This window comes from Podarcis gaigeae, assembly GCF_964106915.1.
Source record: "Podarcis gaigeae genome assembly, chromosome: 1".
Lineage (NCBI taxonomy): Eukaryota > Metazoa > Chordata > Lepidosauria > Squamata > Lacertidae > Podarcis > Podarcis gaigeae.
In genome coordinates, this window is record NC_139678.1 from 110,357,170 (window position 1) to 110,375,841 (window position 18,672).

At 41.4% G+C, this 18,672-nt stretch overlaps 1 protein-coding gene across 8 annotated transcripts in view; it reads right to left on the reverse strand.

The window, feature by feature from the left end:
- The window catches only part of STK39 (serine/threonine kinase 39), a 108,460-nt gene that overhangs the window by 50,879 nt on the left and 38,909 nt on the right, over positions 1 to 18,672 (reverse strand). For all 8 annotated transcript variants that reach the window (XM_083709585.1, XM_083709580.1, XM_083709586.1 and 5 more), the window contains exons 2-7: positions 11,447 to 11,559; positions 10,608 to 10,716; positions 9,521 to 9,662; positions 8,684 to 8,739; positions 1,993 to 2,102; positions 1,799 to 1,900 (exon numbers count right to left, since the gene is read on the reverse strand). In XM_083709585.1, the coding sequence (XP_083565711.1) occupies positions 1,799 to 1,900; positions 1,993 to 2,102; positions 8,684 to 8,739; positions 9,521 to 9,662; positions 10,608 to 10,716; positions 11,447 to 11,461 (534 nt within the window). In that variant the 5' untranslated portion in view covers positions 11,462 to 11,559. The remainder of the gene's footprint in view (positions 1 to 1,798; positions 1,901 to 1,992; positions 2,103 to 8,683; positions 8,740 to 9,520; positions 9,663 to 10,607; positions 10,717 to 11,446; positions 11,560 to 18,672) is intronic.

Here is an 18,672-nt window from a genome sequence, read left to right on the forward strand (position 1 = left end):
TTCTGTGTTGCATGAAATAATGAAGGAACATAAGTTGTATCTGTCGTCCACTTTCTTTTTTAGGCTATGGTCCATCACCCCCGGTATAAATTACTAACAATACTGCAAGCAGAAACCTAGAACAGATTCCCGATTCCTACAACAGGCAAGATTAATATATATCTTATGCATTATAATTTTAATTAACACATAATTCATACATGACTCAATACTTTAAATTCCTCAAAAAATTACTTCATATATGCAAATTTTATTTCTGATTAAAACTGGATGATTGGAAGGCCACAAAGATTCACATATGAGCATTTACAGATGCATGCAAGCACCTACACCTTAAAGATGCTTGCGCCGAGTTGATATAAGCTTGGCATTCTCAGTCAGTCCCATGGACCAAAAGAGTAAAAAATGGGGGGGGGGGGGACAATATTAGCACTGCCTGTGCAGTTGGCATTACTGATGTTGGCACATCCTTTGGGGAAAGGATACAGGGAAGGAAGAAGGAATGAAAAGGACTTCAGCAAGTCAACAGCCTAGGAGGAAGCTGCTATGCAGACATTGACTATAAGACATTTTCAATGTTCAGATCTGTTTGCTCAGACCTTTTTGGCCATCTTAGCGATAGTGCGTGTGTGCATGTGTACACACTTACGCATGTTTAACAGACCCCTGAATCAAAACAAACATCAAGTTGGCACATCAGTACACCTGGCACTCATACAAGCCCCAAACAACAATAACTAGCAATGCCGTCCAATCTTGCAAAGCATATCTCAACCTTCACATTTTCGGATTTGCTCAGGAAGGGCTGGTATTTTACTTGGTAGCTTGACAAGATTTCTTTTAAGCACACAAGGGATTCAACACAGGCCACTGTTGCGTGTTATTCTGGCAATCCTTTTTCAGAAAGAAGCTTATGTTAGTCACCTTAGAGAAAACAAGCTAGAAAGCTCCGGTGCCTACTTTTCTCACGGTTCCTAACCCACCCTGTTGTTTTGATTTGGTTTTAATAATTGGGTTTTATGGATTTTACTGTATCGTATCGTAAAACTGTGTTGACAATTCACCACAGAATGACATCCTGCTTTCCTTCCATGGGACAACTTGCTTACTCCAGGCACCCCCAAACTCAGCCCTCTAGCTGTTTTGGGACTACAACTCCCATCATCCCTAGCTAACAGGACCAGTGGTCAGGGATGATGGGAATTGCAGTCATAAAACAACTGGAGGGCCGAGTTTGGGGATGTCTGTGCTACTCCATGAAAGGTGGGAGGCGGGAGAGAGAGAGAGAGAGAGACATATTGGCATATTCTCAGAAATCTGGGTGACCTGGCTTGAGTTTCTCTCTTTTTTTAATTACGAAAAAAGTGCTTCACTGCGGTTTCAAAACAGGAAGCTAGGCTGCCCTCAGCATGCCACTCGCATTCCCTCCTAAACTGGGAAAGAAGGCTTCACAGGAACAACAGTCCATCACAATGGATTGTTGCTCCCAAGAACGCTCCTGTGAATAGTGCTGCATGGTTTCCATTGGGCAATCTGTACCAAAACAGAAGAGAACACCACTGGACTGCTGAGGACTTTTTTTGTCACATGGAAGGAGGAGGATAACACCTTTAGGTGTCTCATCTGGTAAGCCCACCATCAAAGTTCCAAGATGGCGCACACAAACCCCTTTGCAACATCACTTCATACTTTTAGCGGGGAACAAAATGGGGGGGGGGGGATCACAACAGTGCTGTCTATGCAATGCTACTTTTTATACAAAATTAGACTTCATTCTTATTTTCAGAACTGTATTTACTTTCATCGGAGGATATTTGTGGTAAGGCGCAGCTCCTGTTGCTAATTCAATGGCTGTTATTCCAAAGCTCCAAATATCAGCCTTGAAGTCATAGCCTCTCACCTATCGCATGAAAACATAAGACAGACAGGTTAGTTTAGCGCTGAGATGCTGAACTCGAGGAAGGCCAGGAGAATGGTGTATCACACAGGTACCTGTTCCATGACTTCAGGGGCCATCCAACATGGAGTACCAACAAATGTCTTTCTTACTTTGTTCCGAGTAACATCTCCTCCTGTGGCTAAAAATGCGCTAACGCCGAAGTCTAGGAATAGAAGAGACAGGAAACCCTTTTAGTGTTTGATTAGCTTATACTGAGGTAACTATGCTATTTCCACTTGGATTCCTACATAAAATATGAAACGCCTATTTAAATGAAGCTGTGAAGTTAAATGTTTTCTCAGTAGGTGTAACAATAACACTTCTATAAACTGCATAGTAAGTCATAAGACGCCTCTCCCCCTCGTGAATCATACCTTTAAATAATATTTGTCCTTATGTATTAAGGCATGCAATACCCATGGACATGAACAAGAGGTCTATTGCTTCCAAAACAGCATTCTGGGTCAGTTTTCCACACGCTCCATTGAGAATTTAAAGAGTGTTATTTTTAGCTATGCATCAAAGTTTCAACAGAGAGCTGCTTGCACAGTTATTTCACATTCTGCTTCAAGTAACTTTGGAAGTTGCAAGATCAGAGGGAGAATTTTAAACAGTCATGTGAGGGCTGTGGGAGAAACTGATTAAGAAGCTAAGTGTGGGTGTAAATAAAGAGGCAATTAATAAAAGCAGTCCTGCTGCTTGAACAGACCAAAGAATTCTGGACGACAAGGGCTATTTCCTATAATGGCTAGGCAGGTGTTTATGGGAAGCCCACAACGAGGGAACCGTTCTTATTTTGAAGGGTTTTTTTAAAAGTTCTGTGCTCAAGGATGTACCACATCCTCAAAGCAACATGCTTGCTTTTTTTGTCTGAGCTGCCTTGTTTTCTCCAAAGATATCCACAACAGCAGGAGAGCAGAAGAGTTTTTCTAGCATACGATGAAGGAAGAAAAAAAATGCAACCCTCCAGAAAAATAAAGAGCCACTTGATCAAGATGCTCTTTGTGAGACATTGATCAAAGGAACAACAACAGCTCACTTTTCCTGAGCGCAGAGAAACCTTTATCAGCATCTGCTTCGTCTACCCCTCCTTATGCAGCCAGTTCAAATTCACTGGTCCCTGGAATAAAATTACAGTATCTTAAAGTAGTGGCATTCTGATTTTTTACTAAAGACAAGCCCTCTGTTCGTGCTCCTGATATTAAATAGCAAGAGTTCAAGAGGGAGGAAAACAAAGACTTGATTAAACGATATGGAGTGTTGTGGTAGACAAGCAGACCACCGCAAACATCTCTTTCACCAATAAATTCATTACAGATTAATTTAAGAGTTTGTCACCACCACTTATCCAATGCTGTTAAGGTGTCAATAACCCCCACAAACAAGTTCCCAGAATCATTCTGAGCCAGGGGTGCCAACTTGAATAAAATAATTGGGCAGGCAAGTTAAGCCCCACATAATCAATCACAGGACGCGACACACACCCCATCTGAACGTTTTTTTGGGGGGGCGAAGGGACCTCAGCCCCTAGGAGTTGGCTCCCATGTTCTTGACTAATACAGTTATTACCACACACAAATGTCTGTGAACATAGAAAAAGAAATAAAATATAGGGGAAAAGGAAAGACTTTGTTTTATTTCGGCCAGTAGGTGTTAGAATTAAGAGCATGTGGATAGCTCTTTATTACTATTATTTAATGCAGGCACCCCGAAACTTGGCCCTCCAGATGTTCTGGGACTACAACTCCCATCATGTCTAGCTAACAGGACCAGTGGTCAGGGATGATGGGAACTGTAGTCCCAAAACATCTGGAGGGCCGAGTCTGGGGGTGCCTGATTTAATGCCTAGTATTCTGGAAATCTAGGATCATGGGAATATAGGAGATCCAAAGGGGAAATACATGTCTGCCTGAGCTATGGCAAATGACTGCTGTCATGGAGAATACTTTGACTCAGTACCACTGTCTCTGTATCTGCCATCTCTGTCCTATGAACTAATCTTGCAAACTGACAGCTCACGCCAGTCAGAGAGAAGCGGCAAGAAAAAGGTCTCTCCTAAACCACGCTCATCAAACCCTTCTGCACAGAAACCAGGATGTTGTTTCTACACATGCCATACAAATGAAAATATTGAGGATCTGTTACGGATCTTTCACGTCAGGTTTTTCATGGTAGAAGGAAAAGTAGTTTTCTGAGTGTGTTATTCTGGAGTACTTGCTAAACAAAGGCGACGTTATGAGGCAGCACGCCAAAAAAATCTGGAAAAATACAGCAACTAGGGCTGGGCGATACCTGGTTTTCAACATTGTGATATATCAGCAGCTAAATACTGGGATATGCTGATATATCACAATGTCTCCTAAGATGGGAAGAAGAAGCAGAAATACATCGCCCAGTCTGAAGGAGCATCAGAGCTTTGTTGAACCCCCTCAACTGGGGATGGGGGGAAGCCTCCTGTCCCCCAGCTGAACGAGCCCCAATGCCTCTCAGGGTCATGCAAGCCAGAGGCAGAGGGCTTTGTTGAGGTCCAGAGCCGAGGGCCTTCTGGCGGTTCCCTCACTGCGAGAAGCCAAGTTACAGGGAACCAGGCAGAGGGCCTTCTCAGTAGTGGCACCCGCCCTATGGAATGCCCTCCCACCAGATGTCAAAGAGAATAACAACTTCCAGACTTTTAGAAGACACCTGAAGGCAGCCCTGTTTAGGGAAGCTTTTAATGTTTAATAGGTTATTGTATTTTAGTGTTTTTTAAAAAATTACTACTACTACTACTACTACTACTAATAATAATAATAATAATAATATTTTATATTTTGTTTGAAGCCGCCCACAGTGGCTGGGGAAGCCCAGCCGGATGGGCGGGGAATTAATAATAATAATAATAATAATAATAATAATAATAATAATAATAATAATAATTTGTTAAACTGCTCCCCTGAGGTATGGGCAGCCGAGGCAGGAACAAGCAGCATCGTAAGCTGAACAAGCAAAAAACTAAGGTTATAGCAAAAAATTTGACAAGTACAGAAACAGATGAGTTTGTGAAGGAAACAGAATTAAATGTGGTTAAAAAAGTAAAATACCTAGGGGTGTATCTGACCTCCAAAAATTTGAATTTGTTTAAGGATAACTACGAGAAATGTTGGTTAGAAATCAAAAGAGATTTGGAAACATGGTCAAGATTGAAACTTTCCTTGTTGGGCCGAATAGCAGCTATAAAGATGAATGTATTGCCAAAAATGCTATTTTTGTTTCAGACCCTACAGGCCGTGGACAAGGTGGAATGTTTTGGAAAGTGGCAGAGGGCTATTTCTAAGTTTGTTTGGCAGGGCAAAAAGCCCCGAATAAAGTTTAAGATACTAACTGATGCGAAAGAAAGAGGGGGATTTGCCCTGCCAGACTTGAGGTTATATTACGAAGCTGCAGCCTTCTGCTGGTTGAAAGATTGGATTTTACTGGAAAACACTGATGTCCTAGATCTGGAAGGGTTTGACAATGCTTTTGGGTGGCATGCATATTTGTGGTATGACAAGGTTAAAGTGCACAAATTGTTTAAAAACCACATTGTCAGGAGAGCAATTTTAATGGTCTGGACAAAATATAAAGACTTATTGGAGAGTAAGACTCCGAGGTGGCTCTCACCGGTGGAGGCCAAGGCACGTAAGAGATCTAATATGGAAGCCAATTGGCCTAAATATGGGGAAATCATTGAAAAGATTGGAGACAATTGGAGGTTGCAGAGCTTGGAAAAACTAAAAAACAAGGTGCGAGATTGGTTGCATTATGCACAAATTCAAGAGGTCTTCAAAGTAGATAAGAAGGTTGGATTCCAGGTGGAAAAATCGAAACTAGAGACAGAATTGTTAGAACCAAAAAGTAAACTACTTTCGAGAATGTATAACCTGCTACTTAAATGGAATACTCAGGATGAGACAGTCAAATCCGCCATGATAAAGTGGGCGCAGGATTTGGGGCATAACATTATGTTTGAAGACTGGGAAAGGTTATGGAACACCGGAATGAAATTTACGGCATGTAGTGCCTTGAAGGAAAACATTATGAAAATGATATACCGGTGGTACATGACCCCAGTCAAGCTTGCTAAGATATATCACCTGTCTGATAATAAATGCTGGAAATGTAAAGAGGCGGAAGGGACATTCTTTCACCTCTGGTGGACCTGCCCGAAAGTGAAGGCCTTCTGGGAAATGATCCATAATGAATTAAAAAAGGTACTGAGATTTACCTTACCTAAGAAACCAGAGGCCTTCCTTCTGGGCATGGTGGACCGGAGAGTGTTTAAGAAGGACAGAACTTTTTTTATGTATGCTACTACAGCAGCAAGGATTCTGATTGCAAAATATTGGAAGACACAAGATTTACCCACACTGGAGGAATGGCACACGCAGTTGATGGACTATATGGAACTGGCCGAAATGACTGGCAGAATCCGAGACTTGGGAGAAGAAACATTCGAGGAGGATTGGAGAAAATTTAAAGACTATTTGGAAAAACATTATAAGTTGTATGAATGTTAAAAAACTCACCCTCTAGGAAATTCTAGCTTCAGTAATGTTAAATTAAAGAAATGGAAATTAAGGTACAAGGAGTCAGAGATAGAATAATGAAACAACTTTATTGTGTTAAAATTGAAACAAGTTAACAAATTGCAGACGTTATGCATTACAGAGAATGCAGGGTTGGGAGGACGTGGGGAAGTCCAACAGATTTGGAAAAAGGAGTAAGAAAAATTTGTAACCTTTTTTTTATTTTTATAATACGTTCTTTATTCTTTTTTCTGTATTATATAAAACTAATAAAAAATATTATTAAAAAAAAGGAACAAGCAGCATCGACCCCCGTGCCTCACCAATGTAGCTGGTTCCTCCCTCTGCAGTTTGAGGCCAAAGCACGATGGCACCTTCACCTGGCAGTATATTGTGAGTGAAACCACCGCTGCCAGAGCCCAACTGTAAATTGGGTTTCCCTCGGCACTCCAGGTACTGGTGTCGGAGGGGCTCGGAAGTGGTTTCACTCATGATATACTGCCGGGTGAAGGCGCCATCGAGTTCTGACCCTCAAACCAGTCTTGGGCAATGTATCGATACAGTCGTACCTTGGAAGTTGAATGGAATCTGTTCCGGAAGTCCATTCTCACTTCCCAGGTTTGCGGCTTTTGGGAGCCAAAACGTCTGAGTTCCAGGGAGTTTGGGATCCAAGGTACGACTGTACATTGCCAAGAAACCATACCAATACCAATGGATATGGGGGGGAAAGGCCCTAAGTTGTTGATCAACACCTGCTGAAGGCCCAGCACCTGGGGTCAAAATGCTAGCAACAAGATTTCCATTGTTCTGGAGGTGGGGTTTCAGCAGCTTGCCAAAAGCTCTTTACAACTCTACCTGTCTAGCAAAGTAAAACTATGCAAATACATGAAGAGCATGTTTTTTTGTTTTTTTAAAAGTCACGCAACTGTGTTAGTGCAACTGTTAAGACCTAAGCGCTGTGCCAAGATGTAAGCTTAAAGTATACAAAACTGTCCTTACTGTGGAACACTGGTCATGAGATGGATCAGTGACCACAATGAATTAGCTTCATGAAAATCTTTCATCAAGTAACTACAAAAGAGGTACAAAATTAAAATTTCCAGCCTTGTCAATTTATGTCTCCTTGCTATTTTGATAAAAGGCCAAGGAAAAGCTTTTGATCCTCCCCCCGCACTTGTTAAAACAATAGACCATAGTGGTTTTTTAAGGGACATCCTTCTGCTTACATAGTATTTTGTACATAAAAAAATCACTTTACTATGATATAATGGTAATTAAAAAAAAATAAACTGTCAATACTACCCACTATTGTTTGGTTCCTCCCCCCAAAAGATTTTAGTAAAGTTTTCACAATACAGTGAAATAATACCTAGAACAAATAAAATTTAAAAAGAAAAGAGAAAAGAACTAGAAAAGAAAGGGAAGAAAAGAAGCAGAGAAATAACAAACATTGAGGATAACACTAATAATCATCATAATATTATACCTTAATCTTCAATCCACATGCAAAGAAGTGTGTCATCTCTGCTCTCACCTGAAGAAGCTTCCCTCCTCCTCAGCCTCACACCCTGAAGAAAACCTACTCTGACCCGTCTTCCACCCAGGTCTCCCTTTTCTATCCATCACCTCTCTGTTTGTACAGTGGTACCTCGGGTTACATACGCTTCAGGTTACAGACACAGCTAACCCAGAAATATTACCTCTGGTTAAGAACTTTGCTTCAGGATGAGAACAGAAATTGTGCGGTGGCAGCGGGAGGCCCCATTAGCTAAAGTGATGCTTCAGGTTAAGAACAGTTTCAGGTTAAGAACGGACCTCCGGAACGAATTAAGTTCTCAACCCGAGGTACCACTGTATCTTAAATATAAAGTTTTGCAGAAGGAAGACGTAGCAACGGCTTGCCTAAGGTTTTCTAAGTAAGGTCCGGTGAGTGTTGAAATTTCAACTGAGGACTCGCCGGCTCCCGCTCTTAACCAATGCTCTGACATTAGCTTCACGCCTTGCAGGGATTAAACCTCACAACCCACATAAACATTTTCTAAGCGCACAGTGGGTGCTTCAGCCTATGGTTCGTCATCAATGAACACCAGGGCTCTTCAACCTGGTAACATTTTAAAAAGGTTGAAACTTCAATTGGGTCTCTTAGCACATTTCAGATTCTCCATACACATTTTGAAGCTTTGATGATCATGATTATTACCTGCTATTTGTACCGAGCCATCTTCCCCCAGAAGAATATTACCAGCTTTTAAATCCCTATAAAAATGGATGAATAGGAGTCATTTCAGTTCAAGTGAACGAGAATATGATCACACTCGACGGAATTTTTTTTGTTGAGAAACATGCCACAGGATAAATTAAAAGCTACTCAAAACGCAGTGATTATATGATCTTCTCGTTAATACTGAAATTGCCACTTTTAAAACGAGATTGCGAAAAACGGGTATTATTCCACTCACTTGAAAGCTTATCTTTTAAATCTCATGCCGAGCTGGAAGTCTCTGCAGTGCTGCGGATCACGGGATATAAAGTTCCCTCCACATCTCAACCTGCTATACCCTTCAAACTGCTCCCACTCTACTATAGCAAATAAAGGGTTGGAGCAGGTTGAAGATTCCACCAACAATTTAATTTCTTTAGATGAGGTGACATAGGAAGAGAACCCAAGTGGAAACCAGGAAGCATCAGTACTCCCAGCCACACGTTTTTCTTCCTTCTCTGTTCCTCTCAGCATCAAATTCTGGACACCAATCAAATAGAAGGAGGCACAATTCAGTGTTGTGGTCTGAAACATGTGGTTCAACAGACACCCTCCTGGCTGGACTTCACGTATATGACAAAGACTTTCTTACTTCAGCTTGCATTTCAGTGTTTTTTATTCATCTTGTTTCATGGCAATTTTTTCATTGTTTTATCCTCTATATGGTTTGTTTTTACCGCTTAGAAATGCTAACAATTAAGGGGTATGTAAATGCCGTTTTAGAAAATCACGGAAGAGAAATTGCACTAATACACATGGCGCATTAGCTTTTTTTACCTGTGAATCTGTCCGTTCCTGTGTAGATAATCTAAGCCTTCCAAAACCTCTTTAAGAATTGTTGCTATTATTGATTCTTCAAGGACGCCACTCTTGTGCTCTCCTCTGTTGACCACATACTTTATGATGTCCAACATGGAGCCTAGATTTTCATACATATACATATAACGGAATAAAAAGAGAAATGTTCTTTTTAGGAAGTCATCTTGCAATTCAAGCTTAATGATGTATACTTTAGCATTTCGTTTTCAACTCTACCTTGACATACATACAAAGACCTCCAACAAGTAGAGCTTTGCTGAATGTCACCCCATTAACATTTTTGGTATAGAGGTTGTGCTTTCAGGTGGGCCAAATGCTTTTTCTCCAGTTCCGAACACAAACACAGACATATGCCACCACAACCCTTAAAAACTAGGGGCCTCTCTCTTCCTGGGGAGTGATCTGAGCCAAATGATATACTGAATAGGAGATTAAGACATGAATAAGGGCTTTAGCACTGCCTTCACTCTGGAGCAGGGAACACTTCTGCCTCATTTTCTCAGGACTCGTTCCCCAAAATTACCCCAAAATGTGTTGCTTTTCACAAATGAAAAAACTCTCTCTCTCTCTCTCTCTCTCTCTCTCTCACACACACACACACACACCCTCTTACAGGTCAGTGTAGCAACATGCAGCCTATTTCTAAAGAAAACTATTTGCACAGCTTTAAAAATTTACACCACACATACCAAATTGTTAGTTTTGTTGTGGATTTATTGAATATTATTAGATAATGAGCTATGCTACTATAAAAGCAGCCTTGAAGCGGGGGGGGGGGGGGGGGCAGAAAGATATAAAGAAATTCAACTCAGTATTTAGGTCAGTGTTTTCCAAACTAGGGTCTCTAGCTGGTTTTGGACTACAATTCCCATCATCCCTGACTGCTGGTTTTGCTAGCTAGGTATGATGGGGATTGTAGTCCAGAAACAGCTGGAGACCCTAGTTTGGGAAACACTGATTTAGGTGCTCACGATCACAGATTTGATTAGCGAAAGTTAATCTCAATATCTCACTGCATCAATTTAGATAAACTACAGAGACTTACCTCCACTTAGCAGTTTCATAACCAACCAGAGCTCATCCTTGACCACAAAAGACGTATAATATGTAACTATGTTGGGATGGTTGCATTGACTCATGGCTTGAATTTCTTTCTATAAGTAATGCAAAATGCAAGTATAATATTTTGGCAAGGAAACAAAAATGTTCTATAAAATATGTTCCAGCTATTCAAACCCAAGAGAGGCATTATTTTGTAGAGCTAGGGAAGTTAAGTTATGTTGCAGAATGGCCATCTTTTAAAAACTAGCAACTTATACTTGCAGCTTTCAGAGTGGGAAAATATGGCTCAGATCAGGGATAGCCAACATCATGCCCTCCAGAAGTTGCTGGACCAAAACGCCCATCATCCCTGTTCTTTGGCCATGCTAGATATCCAAAAACACCTGGAAGACAACACGCTGACTACCCTTGACTAAGATTATATGGGTGGTTGCCACGTTAGTCATACTTAGAGTAGACCCACTTTACTTAAATTCATTCATTTCAGTGGGTCTACTCTGAAAATAACTAACACAGGACATCTCCCTATGTGCACAAATATTATTCGGGAAGGGGGCCAGAAAGCTATAGCCCTCAGGTTGAATAAATGTTTGAACCCAAATATGAATTTTCAAACTATGACCTTTCTTAAATTATAAGAAGAAAGAGATGAAACATGCCAACTGGCCATTGGTTCCATTACCTGATTAAAGATTCTGGGTGGGCAGCAACTTTAAGAGTTTTTCATTGTTATAAAAATATTAGATTTTCATGAACATCATTCAAACGTTAGGGAGTCTAGTATGTACATGTATACATGTCCTTCAACTCAGTTTAACTTACAAGCAGTTCATCCATACTGGTCTGGCATTTTTCCAAGTTGATCCTTTTTATTGCTACGCGTTCTTGCCTGGGTTTGCATAGCGCCGCTTGGACCACAGCTGTAGCACCACTACCTGGGAGAGATAGAAGAAACGAGGTTCAGAGTTACCTATTGCTGCAGCAAATTTCAAACTGTGGGTTGCAAAAGAGGTTTCAGAGGAGCTTCTCGGGTTCATCCTCAATGAGAGTATCTTGCCAACCATGTCCTATTTCCCATCACTTGCAATGCAGTCACAAGGGGCACTGCCTGCAGACTCTTGTACAGTGTCAAGTACTAGGAAACAAAGCAAAAGCTGCCGAAGGGAGCCCAATGGGGAGCTGTTACCCCCAACAAAGAGCCAGCCAAGATGGAAGGTTTTCATCCGCTCAGGCTGCTCCTCCTTCCTGGTTATCTGTTAGATCCCTGGGCACACCTGGGGCCTTCCCTGGCTTCTCCCTCCTCCGAAGTAGACACCTGGTGCCAAAGCCCTCTCTGGAAGCCAGGTGAGCAAAGCCTCCACTGGATCTGAACCTGGAAGCAAAAGGGAAGGGATCAAGCCAGGTGTGTAGGGTCTTAAGAGGAGCCAAGGAATGCGTCTTTGGGGCTGGGTAACTCAGGCTGTGCGATGGCAGCTAAAGGCTCTTCATGGGTCCCTGGTGGTTCTGGGGGCCTCGGCAGAGCTGCCTCCCTCAGATGAGGTCTTCCCAGAGTTATGGTCAGGCTGGGGTCTAAGAACTCTAGAGCAAGTGTAGCAAATAATAGATACACAGGAAGGAAGACTTCCCAGAAGAAACCCAGACAGATGGGAAGGTAAAAAAATATTATTATTCCTGGTGTTCTCCTTATATACCAGCTGCCTTGATGATCTGTGCACCACCAAACAGGGTGGATTTGATTTAAATCACAATTTAAATCACTAGTCAGTAAGACTTGATTTAAATCATTTTTTTCACAGAAAGATTCATTCTTGCTGGTATTCTTGCGGGATGAAGGTTTTTATTTTTGGAATAATACATTTTCAGAGTAGTTTTTACAGTTATATCAAAAATTACCGATTTGGTTATATTCTTTAGAAATACATAGGCAGACAATTATGAAATTATTGTGAGGTTTAATAAGTTAACTGTTTATATTTGGACAACTTTTCTGCTGTACTTTATTGGAAGGAGAAAAATAATCATTTCCTTAATAACAATTTAAACAAATTATTTAACTAAAACAATAACATTATAGCATACGCATCCATGTTGGTTGACTAATGTGGTTAAAACATTTTTTAAAAAAACAAAACTTAGACTGAGTTTTAGCACACATGAAAAACTTAAAACAAATCCTTATTTCCTGATGAATAGCCTTTGGACTATAATGTAACTTAAATAGAAAACTATCTTTAGAAAGATTTTTTCCTCCAAAAGCATTTTATTTTAAAAATCCAATTTAAATTTGTATAAAATCTGCTTTATTTTTTTTTAAAAAAAATCATTGATTTTTATCCACCCTGCCTCCAACTTTTTAGGGTGTTGGAGGTGGTAACTCAGAACCTTTACAGGCTGAAAATGGACACTACACTGATGTCAACAGGGTATTCTTTAAAGCACCCCAGTGACAATAATAGACATCTGAAAATAATTTCTAAGTGAGTGTGTTAACACACTTCATCTGAAAAATGTTCACGCTGATCAAGCTTGGCTGGGTAAGCGTTAAACTCCCGTAGCTTTCCAGCCGCTCTGTGGAAAGAGGGTTCGGTGAACCTAAAAAAAAAGAGGGCTCAGTTTCAAGTTACACAACTTCTGCTTGTCTGATTAGATACGCTGGACTCTCTTGCCAGTGGTTTCAGTGACACCCCTACCTACCCAACTGATGGCAGACAAAAAGCTTAGGGAATAAAGCCGACCTTGACGGATAAACGTTTCAGATTTGGGACCATCTGAGGTGACAATTAGGCAAAAGAGCTCTTTTGTTTATTTAATAGATGCTAAAGGGCCGATGGGAACATGGACCCTTTGAAACCCTAGACATTGCGTAAGAAGCTGGCCTGAGTGCAGAAATATGGAAGCCTTGTACAAAGGTTGCCAAGTGGTATTTTGGATGGAGCTAAAAATTCAGGACCCAAAGCTAGCAGAACAGTGCGCTCCTTGGCTAAATCCATCATGGAAACAAACATCCTCTATGGCAGGTTCAAGATGAGTGGATTCTTTGAGATGAGCTAGTAATTTGCAAAACAGGAATACTTCGCAAACACTTGAGTATCTTCTGTGAAGAAGCAAAGTTTTGAAAGTGGCATACAACTCTGTTACTCCTATACGTAACCTTTGCTTGGTTCACGAATCAGCACTTGACGTTTCCTCTGAGATCCCCTTTTTTATTTTTTAAAAATACATTATTTTGCATTTTACAAATTCAGTGAACAGACCACACTTGTGAGATACCCCAATTGGCCTTCTCAAACACTAGGTTTCATTCTGCCAGCAAAACTGGCATGCCCTAAACTAACACAACGTGTGCATAAAGGGCCTTTTGTTACGCAGCTTTACAATGGGAATTCAGTTACGTGCCTAATCCAGAATAATAGGGTGCTCTTCCCTCCCATCGGACAACAAAAGTGACACAATACCTCATGACTGGAAGTTATTGTCTCTGTGTTAATTGATGTTTGCTTAGTTATTTAGAAGTAGGATGTTTTGTATGCAATTTTCGCCCTGCCACGCTTTGAAGACAAAGCATGTAGCTCAGCATATCCACTCAATTATATTACCAAGATACACAGACAAAAACCGACACCACAACGTAGCAACAAGTGCTTTGATACACACTCCAGTGGGTTGTACCCTTTTTCACCCTGTGATCTTTTTTGTTTTCTTTCTTTTTTAAAAACCCATTAAAGTGCAAATGGGCAAACACACTCAAGAGCGCACCCCGCTCGCATACTGGAGAAAATTTACTGCAGACACCCAGCTATGAATACCTCGTAGATCCCAGTGCTAACTCCTAGCTGCCGAAGTCCCGCTGGTATTAATTTACTTCAATGTAAATTAAACTGCTGGAGCAAAGGCTCCACTGTTGGAGAAAGTTTGCTTCTGAATGCCACTTGCCCAAAGCCCTTGCTTTGCAGACATCCCATAAGTATCTAATTGGCTGCTGTGAGAACAGGTTGCTGGACTAGATGGGCCACTGATCCAGCAGGGCTCTTCTTATGTTCATATTCGCAATAAAATATTTCTGATGCTAGCATTATAAATTTGGAAATGTTAAGACACCAGGATCGTCCTGCTGGCAACACTTGGTCCTCTTAGGGGACAAACATATAACAGGCAAGGAAGAAGACCCACAAAAATAAGGATCTCGGCAGGGCGATATACAGTCGTGCCTTGGATCCCAAATGCCTTGGCACTTGGACTTTTTGGCTCCTGAATGCTGCAAACCGGAGAGTGAGTGTTCCGGTTTGCAAACGTTCTTTGGAATCCAAACGTCCAACAGGCTTCCGCAACTTTCGATCGCGCGCAGGAAATTCCTGCAGCCAACTGGAAGCTGAGCCTTGGTTGTCAAATGGACTTCTGGAACGACCAAGGTACAACTGTACTCACCGAAATAAGAGCACACTCCCAAATCAAAGGATAGAGGGGCACAGCTATCACTGGAGTGGCTCAAAATGCAAATGGACCAGGACCATATGTAAGTTTGCAACTTTGTGAACCACCGTGTGCAGTTTGAGGCTATCAAATTTAGGCAAAACACCTATTGCTTATGAACATCCCTTCCTTATCATTTCGGCTGTGTAATTACAGCTAGGAGAGTGACTCTTGATGATGCAGTGGTGGCGATTCCCTTGCCCTTTTGTTTTATTGGGGAAACTTGCATCAATAGTTACTGCTGCCTTGTCTTCATAGGAGACAGATCTTCCTTGCCTGCCAACACAAATGGATTTCATTCCCTGTCCTCTCGTTTTCTTCCTTTTTTCTAAACAATGGATTATGGGTTAGGCATTAATCCTTAAAAGGGGCACATGCAGGAAGGAATGGTAGCAACTATGTCAAGGGCAGGAATGAAGTACTGGCTGTGTTGAGGAAGAGTTATACTAGTATAACTCAGAGGGACTTAGGTTCTGCAGCAGAGTTTGCCAAGCTTTTCATGCTGATGACACAATTTTTAGACATGCATCATTTTGCAGCTCAGTAATTCAGAGGTTAAACTAACCTTTTTCCAGCCCCCGGGAGGGGTACAGGAAGCGTTCATACAACATACCTACACACATTACAGCCAACACATTAATGTGTTGCGACACACAGTTTGGAAAGCTCTGTTCTACAGGGTAGGGGTGGAGGCAATATTGACCTCATCTGAAACATCAATATCCCTAAATGAAATAAATGAACGTTGATTTATCCCAATATAGTAATTCTTCCTGCAGTACATAATCAGACAAAGTAGCAACCCAAGAGCACACAAGTTTCCTTGCCTTGTTCTTCTAATCTTCATTCAAGAGCCAGTGTGGTGTAGTGGTTAAGAGCAGTAGACTTGTAATCTGGTGAACCCGGTTCACTTCCCCGCAGCTGCTGGGTGACCTTGGGCTAGTCACACTTCTCTGAAGTCTCTCAGCCCCACTCACCTCACAGAGTGTTTGTTGTGGGGGAGGAAGGGAAAGGAGAATGTTAGCCGCTTTGAGACTCCTTCAGGTAGTGATAAAGCGGGATATCAAATCCAAACTCTTCTTCTTCTTCTTCATTAATATAATACTCAGAACAGTGGAGGATCTTGGCTTGGCATTTTGGTGGTACAAAGCCAACCACGCCAGCTAAAGCTTCTGAAGGGTACAGCACACTGTCCACTTGTTGCAAACTTGCCACTGGCGATCAAAGCAGATAAAGGCACAAAACCAGTACATGGCATGGTTTTATAAATAACAACCCAAATGCACACACATACAACTACTTCGTCAGGACGTTAAATATTTTAAACTAATACAGTTGTACTTTACAAACTTCACTTTCAGTGCAAGTTGCCATACTATTAGAAGGCAGCAATGAGCCAGTTTAGCTTCAGAAACAAAGAATCAGGAAGTGGTGCCAAAACATGGAAGCAATGCATGGAGAAATAGAATATCATCACTAAATAGCTTGTGGAAACAGTAACAGCCGTGGCTGCCTATATTAGGGGGCTTCAGAACACGTTTAATAAATTAATTGTGACAATTTAATCATGTGGCAAATTGGTTCTCTTTATTCACCCTTAGTTCTTAAGATTCACTGCTGTTTATTGTTCCACTTAATGTTCTTTCTAGGTATGAGCTTATACACCAATGGCAATATAAAGATATTCTCACAGCTTATCCATTCACAAATCCTGAGTTCCCCAGACTCACCTCCTGAAAAGTTTAGTTTGGGCACTGGGATCTGCCCTATATATTTTGCTGTGAAGACAGATGCAAAGAATTCATTCAGCACCACTGCAATCTCCTTATCCTCCTTTAGGGTCTAACCACCTCCCTAGACTGCTGCCTGCTACTAATATATTATCTTGTTGTTGTTGGTCTTAATGTTTTTAAGCATTGTCTCAACTCTTCATTACTTGACTAATTTTTGCCTTGTATGAAATGCTCACTTTGTACTACTGCATACTTACATCCATGTGGCATAGACTCATGGCTTTTGAGCAACAACTAAAATTAGGGGGGAAAGACTTGGGGTGGGGGGGTAGAAAGAGGGACTACTGGAAATCAAACAAGGAAGTGACCACCAGCCTGGTCTCCAGTATCTCCTCCTTACTTAACACGTTTTTTCTTGTACATTTACTGTGATGTGTGTAAGAAAGGAGCAAACTGCATAAACGTACAAGCAGTGTGTGGGAAGTGGAAGGAAACCACAAAACTTTATAAGAAAATAACAGAAAACTTGTATCAGCATATCGGTTTCAGCAACATCCTGCAAGACTAGGCTGATGCTTCAAAAGGCAGAAGAACCTTTGAATCGCACAACTGGAAGGTACTAGAAGGGCGATCTACTCCAACCTGCTGCAATGCATGAATCTTCTGCCCAATGGGGGCTTTGAACCCACGACTCTGAGTTTAAGAGTCTAATACTTTACCAACTGAGCTAAAGGGCCCGCTGAGCCAGTTCCCAGAACCAGCAGTTCCACAATGGTCTCAGAACCCCAATGGGGAGGATAGATTAAAAGTTGCATAAGTGAGGAACATACCTGCACTCTTGCTGGGAAAGAGGCAGGGAGAAGTGAGATGGCCTGTCACAGGGAAAAGAGGAAATCCATTCCCTAGAAGACAGTTTTAACAGGTGGGAAAATTCTAAGTGGCATGTGGCAAGTGTGCCGATATGCACACACACCCCTAATTTTATTTTTATGAGCAGCTCCACTGGTGTAGAACACAGATGATATACTTGCCCGAGGAATACCATACTCTAAGCTGCTGAACTTAGGAATGGAGAGCTGGGGAGGGGAGCAATCGTGCAGGTGCAGCAAAAGACCAAACTACCACATATTCCACCTTGGAAGGTACAAAGGAATTGCCCCTGGCACACCATCAGAAACGGCAACTCATTGGATCATTATACAAACAATAGCCCACAATAGGTTATTGTTAAGAAAGCCTCATAAGCCTCTGTCATTTAAGTCTCACTTCACACGGAAGTTCCTGGAAGAGAACATGTCTATACAATTTCAGCCTAGCAATCAGCAAGACTATCCTTTGTTCTTGGCTTACCCTTCAAACAAGTGGACACACACACACAAACCTTTTTTAGTTTTTGACATTAGAACCCACCATGTGCTTAAAAAAACCTTCCTTGCCACTAACTAAAATGATGCAGATTACCAAGACGACCCAAAACTAGGAGAACTCACCAGCTCCCTCCCTCTCTCTCTCTTTTCTTAAATGGTGGTCCCTACATGACCATCATTAACACAGCTTGAACCAGCTTAAGCATTAGATCTTTACAGCATAGAATGCAATCCCAAAAACCAGTATTCCTGTCTCCCAAAACCTAGTGAGAAATATAGGCTGAAGTAGCAGTGGGGGGGAAATGGGTTGTTTTTTTTAATCCAGCCGCATAATCATACCAACAATAAAATTACAAAGAAGTGGGTTTTAAGGAAGGCTGGTATAAAGTTTAAGGGGTAAACCATTCGGGATGAGGCCCAAATTGGTGTCAAAAACTGCCCTAGCCGTTTAAAAATATGTGGCTGAGCAAACCATAAT